At 56.5% G+C, this 11524-nt stretch overlaps 1 protein-coding gene across 1 annotated transcript in view; it reads left to right on the top strand.

Annotated features, from left to right (window-relative positions):
* The first annotated feature begins 6039 nt into the window (after positions 1–6039).
* TLE3 (TLE family member 3, transcriptional corepressor) overlaps positions 6040–11524 on the top strand; it is a 29877-nt gene continuing 24392 nt past the window's right edge. The window contains 5 exon segments of the mRNA XM_030456801.1: positions 6040–6361; positions 7008–7135; positions 7226–7326; positions 7476–7539; positions 8549–8593. Coding sequence (XP_030312661.1) covers positions 7112–7135; positions 7226–7326; positions 7476–7539; positions 8549–8593 — 234 coding nt within the window. The 5' untranslated portion in view covers positions 6040–6361; positions 7008–7111.

Here is an 11524-nt window from a genome sequence, read left to right as displayed (position 1 = left end):
TTGGAGCAATGGGGAGAGCTCAGAGCAGCTCCCAGTGCCTGAAGGGGCTCCAGGAAAGCTGGGGAGGGACTTGGGACAAGGGCCTGGAGGGATGGGATGAGGGGGAAGGGTTTCCAGCTGGGAGAGGGGAGATGGAGAGGAGATTTTGGGGAGAAATTCTGTGGGGTGAGGATGCTGAGCCCCAGGGTGCCCCCAGAAGCTGTGGCTGCCCCATCCCTGGCAGTGCCCAAGGTTGGATGGGGCTTGGAGCACCCTGAGGGGGTGGGAGGGGTCCCTGAGCATGGCAGGGGGTGAGAGTAGATGGGCTTTTAGGTCCCTTCAACCCAACCCAGTCTGGGATGCTGTGATGCTGTTGCTGGAGCCCCGGGTGTGAGAGCTGCCCGCAGGCAGAGATGCAGGGCAGGGGGTGGGTGCTGGGCGGGCAGAAGGAGCATCCCTGCCCGCAGAGCCGAGCCAGGCCCGCAGCTGGCAGCCTCCTCCCCGCAGCCCGGGCAGCCATGAACTCGCAGGGGTTTGTTTCTCTTTCTCTTCCGCAGACCTAAAACGTGTTGTGTCAGGTTGGTCGTGACACCGCAGGGCTGTTTTCCTTTCCCTTGCTATCACTGCTATCAAGTAGGAGTGAACAGCTCTTGTTTATACAATGACTATCTGGCCAGAGGCTGATTTAATACCTCCCACTTCTTTTAAGTGCAAATAGGCTCTAATGTGTGTATTAGGCTACTTGAGCGGCTGTTCTGCTGAAATTCTCGCTTTCCAAATAACTTATCTGCGGTTAATGCCGGGGAGAGAAGAAGAGCAAACTCCTTCAGAATTTAGCAATAATCAAAAGAAAACAATCCCTTTAATATTTTCCTCTTGCCTTGAGCTCCGACCCCGAGCCCCTCCGGGCTGGTTTAGGCAGAACCCCGGGATAGTTTCTGGGTCGCAGCTCCGATCCAACGTGAGCATCCCCAGGGCAGGGAGCCTGGCAGCAAGGCTGCCATCTCCCCCTTCTCCCCAGGCATCGCCCCCTCGTCCCCACCGTCACTCCGGGTCCCCGAGCTGCTCGCCGCGGGCTTGGAGCGTGGCCACCGGCGGGGCGGGAGCGGTAGCCGCGCTGCAGCCGGCTGCTTGGCAAGAAAGACAAAGAAGTAATATCATCCCTGAGCGAAACTGCGGAGTTTCTGCTGAGTCACAGTCACCAGGGAATGGGGAGAGAGCAATTACAGCCGAAAACTGGGAAGGCATCCCAAACAAATTGGTTATAATTAACAAGTAGAAGAATAACACCAGTAATACCATTAGCAGGCCCAAAAGCCATTTGCAATATAATATCTATAATTAGACGGTGCACAGCAAACGCCTGGGCTGAGCAGCTCGCCCCGGGGAGGGAGAGAGGGCAGGTGAGCATGGGGAGTACCCGCCGGCAACCCTGAGCATCCCTTAGCATCCACCCGTGGGCACCCTGGCTCTGCCCACCAGGAGGCTGGAGGTGCCCAGGAAGGTTCTGCCCGCACAGATCTTCTTGATGTCCCATTTGACCCGTCTGGGTTTGGTGGAGCCTGGAGTTCTGGAGCTGCTGGGTTTGGATCTCAGGTGCAGCCAGGTTCTGCTCGCAGGTTCTTGGCCTCATCCCTCCCTCTGCTCCTCATGTTGGTCCCAATTTCTTGGCCAAAACTCCGCAAATGAGGGATGGGCAGGTGGGTCCGGAGGGTCCTGGTGCTCTCCTTCCTTCCAGCACCATTTGCATCCTTCCTTACCCCCTCCTTACCCCTTCCCTACCCATCTCCCCCCTCAAACCTCCCTTCCCAACCACAAGAAGACAAATTTTGCGGCTGAGGCTGGGTGCTGGGAGGAGCTTGCGGTGGGTCCTGGGGTGGGGTAGGGGGTTGGCTGCCCCCAGCCCCGGGCGCTGGGCTGGGCCCGGTTGCTCAAGCAAATCCCGTGGCTGAGGGTGAGGTCAAGGGGAGGGTTTTTTTTTTTTTTTGCTTGTGAAAGGACGGAGTAATCGGGGCCTGTTGTGGCAACACCGGCAAACGACGCTTTTCCCGTGGGGCTGCCCAGGCTCGGAAACCTCCCGGCAGCTCCTGGGTGGTGCTGGGGCACGGGGGGTACCGAGAGTATCAGCTCCAAAGCTCTGCTGAGGGGTTTTTAATGTTTTCTTTATTTTATTTTGGGGGGGGGGGAAGGTGTGGGGTGCTGCAGCTGCAGACTCGGGGCACGGTTATAATCCATCTCGCAGAAATTCAGGCCTTTTCCTTTCCTTTCCTTTCCTTTCCTTTCCTTTCCTTTCCTTTCCTTTCCTTTCCTTTCCTTTCCTTTCCTTTCCTTTCCTTTCCTTTCCTTTCCTGGGTGCATTTTTCCCACCCGGAGCCCCCCAAAAAGAGGGGAAAAAGGAGAAAGTGGAGAAGCTGAAAGGCAGAGCCCGGGCTGTGCATGCTTGGGGTGCTCAGGGCAGCGGGAGCAGGAACCCCCGGTACCCAGAATCACAGAATCATGAAGCTTGGGAAAAAAAAAAGATTTTCCAGCCCAAGCAGGGCAACTTCAGGAGCTTTTTGCTTCTCAGAAGCGGTGTCAGGATTGCACCCTCCTGACGGGGGGCTGTAAAACCTTCCTGCCAAGAGCAGATAAAGCCGAGCTTCCCCACAAAGCAAAATAAACTCGCTGATAGCTCCGCTGGCTCTGGGCAGCAGGATGCGTTTCCCTGCGCGCCGTGTTTAGATAAACTTGAAAAGCTTCAAGGGAAATGTTGGCAGGCGGGGTCCAGCCCTGCGCGGGGGGGCAGAGAGTGGCACCTGGAATGTAAACACAGGCTGGGGACTGGGGCCGGGACCGCCTCGCACCGATAAAGCCACCGCTCGGGGTGGCCGTGTCACGCAGCCCGGTGCGGGGAGCTGCGGGGAGGGGGCACAGGAGGGGTCTGCGGGGGGGGGGGGGGGGGTTGCACATATCTGAGCATCTCTGTGTCCTCTGTAGACGAGGCACTCCAGGACATGCTCTAATGGGGCTGGTGTCTGCTTTCTTTTGGGTTTTGTCTTATTGTGGATTATTTTTAATTATTTTTTTTTTTCCGGGGGTGGGTGGGTTGGGGTTGGATGTTGTGGTCTCGGGGGTCTTTTCCCACCGTGGAGATTCTGTGTACACACGTGTGTGTGTGTGTGTGTGTGCATCCTTGTGTCTGAGCACCTCTGGGCATTCTCCACAACCCTCCCCTCCCCTCCCTGCACCCCCACACTAAAACCCCCCAACACGGGACAGGAGACAGAGGCTTCTCCCTCTGAGGCATATTTTAAGATCTTTAAGAAAATAACCTCAAGGAAAAAAAAAACCCAAAAAAAACCCCAATAAGAAAAGCTCACTGGTTATAATTGGGATATGCAAATATCCATTTAAGCAGATTTTAAATCAATACGAACCAGAACGTTTCCTCTCACCCCTAATAGCTCTGGAGCTCTTTTTTTATTTATTTATTTAATCTTTTTCCCCCCCACCAGGTGAGTTTTAATAAGCTAAAATAGAACATCTGCCGCATCAGTGCAGTCCTGGCGATAGGAATACCAATTAACCAGAGGCGTTCTCGGGCGCTTGAGTTCCCCACACCAGCGCGGGAGCTCTGCCTGCCTGGGAACCTGAAGAAAATTGCTTCCTTTTTCGGGGAAACCATTAAATAAAAATCAGAATTGGGTCCGTAAGTACCACGGGGGGGGAGCAGCAGCTCGCCTAATGTGTTCTATTTTGGGCCATGAAATGAATTTTCGGTGCAAACCGCTGCTTCCCGGCCCTGTCCCCACGGCCGCGGACCGAGGGGCCGGCTCAGCAATCACCCTTCTTTTTTTTTGGGGGTGTTTTTTCCCTTTTTTCTTTCCACTTTTCCAGCTCTGTTGGGCACAGGGCGAGGACCGGCGGGGAACTTCAGCACCAACCCCGGGTTGTCACCAACCTGCCCAGGGGGGTGAGGATCATGAAAACCTTCACAAATATCCCCCAACCCCAAAAGGACCAAAAATTGGGAGAATTATCCCACATCCCTCCATCCTTCCCCGGGCCGGGCCTGGCGGAGGATGAAGGAGTAGGGGGTGAGTTTCCAGGTGGAAAATCCCTTGACTTCCTCGTCCCTCTGGGATGCGGGTGACCCCGTGAGGTCACCTGGGGTGCACTTGGGAGAAAAACTTCCCGGGAGGGGGCTCGGCAGGGAAAATCCCCCCCAGTCCCACACCGATATTTCCAGGGTTACTGGGGGCTGAGTTTCTGCCGTGTCCCGGGGGGGCACAGGGGGTTCCCAGGAGCCCCCCACGGGGAGGTGATGCTGGAAGCACCGTGGAACCACATTGTCCCAAGGGGCGCTTGGGGAGGGGGTGTCCCAGACAGGGGATATCGGGGAGGTCCCCAGGAGCCCCCCACGGGGAGGTGAGGTCCACACCGTGGGCCCACATTGTCCCAAGGGGCGCTTGGGGAGGGGGTGTCCCAGACAGGGGGTACCGGGGGGGTCCCAGGGGGGCTTTTGACCCCCCCAACCTAGGGGGGCTCTGGAGAAGAGAGGAAAATGGGGAAAAATTAAAAAATCGGGATGAGAGGGGGAGGAAAAGGGTAAAAAGAGGCCGAAAGGGACAGAGGGTGTTGGGGGGGGGGTGTAGGATGTGAAGCGAAGTGACTCCGGCTCCGCTACCGGACTCCGCTCCGCTTTTCTTCTGGCTCCCTCCGGTTCGCTCGGTGCCCCACGTGGGGACAGGGGCGTGGCCTCCTCCGGCGGCCCAATGGGCAGCGCGCATTCCGGACAGTGATTGTGACGTCACCACCCAATTAGCGGCGGGCTCCGGGGGGGGTGTGTGTGTGTGTGTGTGCGGTGATGGTGATGGGGGGGGGGGGCTTCGAGGAGGAGGAGGAGGAGGAGGAGGAGGGGGGTGCAATGGGGACACCCAAGGCGCCCCCCACCCACGGGGGGGACACACAGACCCCCCCTTAATGTGAGAGGGCGGGTGTTGTTTTTTTTTATTTTTTTTTAATTATTATTTCCACGGCTCGGTTTCATTAGTGGGGAGACACCCCCCCCGAGCCCCCCCCTTCCCCTTATTTGCAGGGCTGCCTTTGATACACGGAATCAAATTGATATTTAGCCTCTGCTTACTTCTTTACGCCCGGCTGCCTCCGCCGTGCGGCAGTGACAGATTGTTTGAGCTGGGAGGAAAAGCCATCCCGAGCTAATTAAGCCGCCATGGCGGGGGGGGGGGGGGGGGGACGGGGACACAGAAAGGGGGGGACATTGAAGAGGGGGGCGGGAGGAGGAGGAGGGGGGCTCCGCACCGGCGTTTGTCACCGCGCCGGACCCGCGTGGCTTTGATTGACAGCTGCGGGCGAGCCGGCGAGGCTCAGCCAATAGAGTGAGAGGCAGCGCGGGCTTGCTGTGTGGTGATTGGTGAAAGGGAAGCGAGGCGGGGCTGAGCCCCCACGTGGGGCGGGGAGGCTCGGTGTGACGTCAGGCGGGGCGGCCATTTTGTGCTCGGAGGGTCGCGGTTCCCCCCCCGACCCTGCCCTAGAGGGGGGGTCCCGACACCCCGGGGGGTCCCGAGGGCTCCGGGGAGGGGGGGGGGGGCACTCCCGGTGTTTTACCGGGGGAGGGAGGTGTCTCAGCCTCTCCAGGCGTTGAGCCCCGCGGTGCGGCGGGGGTTGGTCCGTGTCTCTCCCCGTCGCGGCCGTGCTGTGGGTCAGGGTGACCCAGCGGTTCCGTACCGGGCCCGCTCAGCGGGCCCGGGGCTGCGGCCCACCCGGGGGGAACCGGAGCCGCCGGCGGAGATGGAAGGGGGGGGGAGAGGAGAGGGGGGGATCGGTGTGGGCGTGGCCGCAGGATGGGCGGGAATTGAGGATAGGCGTGGCTACACGATGGGCGTGGCTTCTCCCTCACAAGCTGGCATTGTGACGTCTCCTCCCGCCTCGCCCAATCGCCACCCTCCTTGCCACGTCCCCACGTGGGGCCGCCGCCTCCCCATTGGTCAGCAGCGCGGGTTTTGTGTGTGTGTGTGTCCGTGCCCTCCTCCGCCCCTCCCTCCCTTCCCGCCGCCCTCCCCCTCAATCCCGCACCTCCCCGCTTCGCCTCAGCGCTCTGGCGGCGGCGGCGCCGACCGCGTGTTCCTCCTTCCGCGGCGGCATCGCGGGGGGCTCCGATCGCCACCCCCGGGACACCCCCACACCCACCCAGCCATCCCCGTACCCCCCCCCTTCCCCCCGGAGCGGCACCATGGCTTGTGGAGTTACGGCGGGACCGGCTGGACGGAGCTGAGCGGCCGCCCCCGGGGCGGGGGGAGCGGCAGCGGCGGCAGCAGCAGCAGCGGCGGCGGCGGCCCCGATCCGCACTTCGCATGTCCGCGGCGCCCGGGAAGTCGGATGTGTACGGCCTTCCTCCCCCTCCTCCTCTCCTCCATGGCCGTCGTGCTCCTCCGGCGTTAGTTCCTGGCTTTGCTTCCCCCCCTTCTCCTCGCTACAGGAATAAGACCGCGGGATCCTCCTTGTGCCGCCGACGGGGCTGCTTTGCTTGGGTTTTGTTGTTGTGGCTTTTTTTTTAACATATATTTTTCGATTTATTTTTTTTTTTTTTGCTGGTGGTGGATATTTATTTCTTATATTTTCATCATTATTTTTTTTTTTTGTTCCGTGTGAGGAAGCGGAGGACCGCGGAGCCAAGCGGAGAAGGAGGTTCGGGAGGGTGGGTGGTGGTGGTTTGAGGGGGGGAGTGTTGGTGTTTCGGCACCTGGCTCCGGCGGTTTCGGCCGGGCCGGGCTGGGCTGGGCTCCGCGGGCGCGCAGCGCCTCTCCGGCGGTGCGGAGCTTTGCGCGGAGGAGAGAAGGAAGAGGAGCTAAAAAAGGGGGGGGGTACACACACACACACACACACACACACACAACGCTGAGCGAGCCGGACCGGCCGGGTCCCCCCCTAACCCCCCTTCCAACCCTATACCCCCCCCCTTTATTTCCCCGCCGCCCTCCCTCCTCCGCCCCCCGCACGGACTTTTTCCTCTCGTCTCTTTGTTCCAGTTCTCGGCCTCTCCGGGAGCTCTCCGGGCACCAGCAGCTCACGTCGCGATCTCCGTAACGAGACACGGCGAGGTTGGCTCCAGTGACCGCGCCCCAACCCTGCCATGTACCCCCAGGGCCGGCACCCGGTGAGTCCCCCCCCCCCCTTCCCCTCCATAACCTCCCCGTCCCCCCCCTCCCATCTCATCCATCCCGGTGCTGAGCTCCTCTCCCCGCAGGCTCCGCACCAGCCGGGCCAACCGGGCTTCAAATTCACCGTAGCCGAATCTTGCGATCGGATCAAGGACGAGTTCCAGTTCCTGCAAGCCCAGTACCACAGGTGAGCCCGGGGACAAGGGGTTCGGGGTGGGGGGCTGCGGGTAGAGCCCGCTCCCCTCCTTGCCCTCCCGCTCCTTCCCCGAGGGGTCTCACCCCTCTTGTTTCCAATCCCCCCCCTCTTCACCCATCTATTCCCCGCCTCTTCCCCAGCCTGAAAGTGGAGTATGATAAGCTGGCGAACGAGAAGACAGAAATGCAGCGCCATTACGTTATGGTAAGAGACTTTAATCAGATTTCGGATCAGGCTGTAAATGTCATTAGCTTGGGAGCGCAGTCAGGCGGTGGGAAAAAAAGAAAAAAAAAATAAAATAAAGGGGGGGTGGGGTGGGTTGGTGGGACGGGCACGAAGATGGGGACCTCCTTGCCATCACCCCGGGGTTGGGGCAGGGAGGGGGTTGTTGTGTTGTGTGTGTCCCCCCCCTTCCCGACAGGGAGAGGGGAGGCTGGAAACGCCATCCCAAGTTTCCTGTTAACCCCTCTGTGCCGGGTCCTGCAGCCCTCGGGGTGGGGGGCCAGGCGCTGCCACCCCCGGTGTGTGTGTGTGCCCTGGGGGGGACACACGGGGGATGGGGATGCCCCTCTTGGTGCCCCGGGGAGCGGGGCGAGGCCACCACCCCCGTGTCTTCCCACCACCCCCCCCCCGACACAAACCCCTCGGGGGCTCTTTTGTTGCCTCAAAAGCCTGTTTTTAGCCCCATTTGCATGGCGGGGCCCCGAGGTGGGGTGGTTTGTGTTGCTAATCGGGTTAGCAGGACCCAGCACCCCCTTTTCCCGGGGGGGGGTCCGAGGAGCTTTCTGGGCTCCCAGCAGCATCTCTGGACCTGGGAGAGGTGGGAGGAATAAATCCACCACTACCCCCCCAGTGAGAAACTGGGTTTTTGGCCAGACTACTACGGGCTGTACCTGTTCTGCCAGGGCTGTGCAGACGCCTGTCACCCAGCTCTGTGCCTCTTTGTTTTTCTAAGTAGCTTAGGAGGAGAAAACAGGAGTAAAAAAGGAGTGTCCTCTGTTTAAATGCATGCTGGTTAAACCCTCTAAACAGCTGCTTATTATAAGGCATAATTTCCTTGGCTACAAATGCTTTAAGCACAGTTTTGACCTGGCTGCTTTCTGGTAATGACCTTATGCAAATAACCTCGTGTTAAATTAATTCAAATTTCTTCTTGGCTCTTTTTTTAATTATTATTATTGATTTTTTTTTATTATTATTGTTTATTCCCCAGTACTATGAAATGTCATACGGTTTGAATATTGAGATGCACAAACAGGTGAGTAATTTTAAAGAGGGGGGGAAATGGTGATTGATTGATTGATTGATTGATTGGTTGGTCTCCTGCTGCCTTTTTTCTCAACCTGATCTAAACCAAGCCTTGATCACACTAAATGTGGGGAATTAATAAGTGCTGGAGTCAGGGATGTGACTCCAGGTGGGATCCTGGTGCCCAGCAGTTACATTTGGGAACTGCAGGTTGGGAGCAGGCTGGTTTTTGGGGGAGGTTTGTGGTTTTTTTGCCTCTAATCATGGGAAACTTAAGTTTTGAAGAGGGTGTTTATGAGAAGAGGTGAAAACAGCCTTGCCTTCCACTCAGGGCTGTTGGTACCTGGGATAGTGTGTTCCCAGCACTTGGAAAATACTGTTATCTGCTGCATTTTCCTCTGGGTTTGTTGGTGGTGCAAGGTGGCTGCTTCTAAGGTCACAGCCCTGAGACTGGCTGTGCTGGAGCGTGAGACTTAGGAGGGAATTATCTTCAGGGATCCTGCTATCTCCTGGTGTCTTGCTCAATGTCACGGATTGGTCTTGGAATTTGGAAGAATGAGGCAATGTTTGGGAGTTGGTGGTTTTGTTTTGGGGTTTTTTCCTTGGTTGTGTTTTGGTTTTTTTTTCTCCTTTCACATGTAACTTGCCCAAAGGAAAAACAGAGAGAAGGCCAGTGGCAGAATGTGGTGTGCCACCTTGATAAGATTATAGCTAAAGAGCCTAAAGGCTGGGCACATGATGGTAAAACTTAAAGGAATAAAGTTATTACTGAGATTAGACCTGATTATTTGTGCTGCTGCTGCTTACTGGTTTTAGAAGTAGTTCTAATTAAGAACTTAAGGTAGATGGAAGTTGACATCAACTTTGCAGTTGGCAAATCAGCCCCATTCAGCTCGGGAGTGGTTTGGCTTTACAGCAGCATCCCAGCTTTGCCACCTGAGGAGGTTCCAAGCATCCTGCCTGTGCCTCTGCCTCTCTTCACACACATTTCCCTCCCGTTTGCTCCTACGTACTCACAGGGTAACGAAAATAATTCCTGCTTACTCTACAGTTCTTTAAAAATATCTTTTTCCAGGCAGATAATCCTGACCTTCTTTTTCTTTTTTCTTCTTCTTTTTTTTTTTTTTTTTTTTTTCCTGTTGTTTTTCCCCCTCTCTTCATTGTTTCTGCCCTTCTTGGAGGAGGGGGAGTTGCACAGGAGCCTTTGGGGGTAGGGGCTGGTGTGTGGCTCAGGGGTGCCTCAGGCTTTGCCTTGGTGTGGCCAGGATTGCTGCCAGGGTCTGTGGTGGCCTCCTGCAAGGACCCCATCCCCTATTTCCCTGTATCCAGAGGGACACAGGACCCTTTGGAGAGGGATTGGAGTCACGTTGGTGCAGGATGCTTTTTGGGAGAGGGGATGGAGCAGCTTTGCTCCCTGCAGATGCTGGGAGATGCTGAGCTAATGCAGCAGCATACTCAGCTTTTCCTCTGGATGGAAGTGACTGTTTTCCCCCCCTCCTGAGGTGCCTGGAGTGTTTCCCCCCAGCCCTGGGGCTGCCCCCCAAAGCTGATCCCAGATGGGTTGTGCCATGGGATGAGTGCAGGGGCTCTGGCATCAGGGAGGTGTGGGTGCCCCCTGCTCCATCCATCCATCATCTCACAGGGTGACCCCCACCCCTTGGGCTTTGGGCTGGCTCAGCAGGTGATTTGGGAGGCTCAGAAATCCCAGGAGCAGTTTTTCCCTGGGTTTGCTCCCCTCACCCTCCCCCTCGTTTTGCCGGTGGCTGTTCCCGCGCCGCATCCTGAGGATGCTCAGCCCGGTCCCATCCCATCCCGGGTGTTTTCCTGGGAGCTTTGGTGCCTCACAGCTGGGCAGGGCTATGTTCTCCAGCATCCCCAGCCCGTTTCCCTTCTTCCCAGTGACATATGCTGCCTGCCTGGGGAGCTGGGGACGGGCAAGGGGGGACGGGTGGGGGGAGGTGAAGCCGTCGTGTTCTGTAATTTGCCAAAAAACCCCAACAAAAACCCCAAACTGCTCCCAGGCGAGATGGAGCTTGAGGGATGGGCCTGGAGCAAGGGTTCCCCCCCTTCTTGGGTGCACCCCGAAGTGCAGGGTCCTGCCTGCAGCTGGGCCAGGGGGGGGGCTGGTTCTGAACAAACAAGTTTTATCAGCTGACCTGGTTAGCGGTTGACTTGTGTTTATCTGCACACAATCAAGTAGACTGAAGTGCCTGAATTATTCATGCGGTGTCCTGCCCTCCAGACTCCACTGCTTGTGATTACATCTGCTTGAGACAAACATTGATGGATACTTCATCTTTAAGCAAAAGGGGATTGTCTGTCTCTGGGCTTATATAACAGATTAGCTCTTCCTCGCTGAATATTAAGTGTGTGTGTGTGTGTGTGTGTGTGTGTGTGTGTGTGTGTGTCGAGGTGCCTGGTGGTGGGGTTGGGTTATTTTTATTTTATTTTTTTTTTTCCCTTTCTTCTTCTTTCTGGGAAAAAAAAAAAAAAAAAGGCAGTTTCATAAACAACTCCATATGCAAGGAAATATTTAGGAAGTGACTACCCACTTTGTTGCATAGAATGCTGTGAATTGCTCCTTCCATCAAGCTGACTTGGCTGGCTTAAACCTCAGCCTGCTTGGGAGTTTCCTGTCTGAACCTGAGCAAAGCTATTGTTTGATTTATTTCAGGTTAATTGATTTTTTACAAAAGAAACTTCTTGGCATTGTGGTGTGTGTTTTTTTCGGGTTTTTTTTTTTTTTTTTGGTTCAGTTCCCTGCAGATAATCACCAAATGCACTCGGGATTCTAACGGGGAAACTTTGATTTTGTGGGAGTACACAAGCCACCTTGGTGGGGAGAACCTTTTTTGCTGGATTTTATACATATATACATGCTTTTTGATTTATTTTCTTACAGCTGAGAGCTCTCCACATAAGCACTTGTTGTTTTTGTGCT

Source organism: Calypte anna, chromosome 10 (genome assembly GCF_003957555.1).
Source record: "Calypte anna isolate BGI_N300 chromosome 10, bCalAnn1_v1.p, whole genome shotgun sequence".
In the NCBI taxonomy this organism is placed as follows: Eukaryota; Metazoa; Chordata; class Aves; order Apodiformes; family Trochilidae; genus Calypte; species Calypte anna.
The sequence above is the reverse complement of the archived record's forward strand: the minus strand, read 5'-3'. Positions and strand labels throughout refer to the sequence as shown.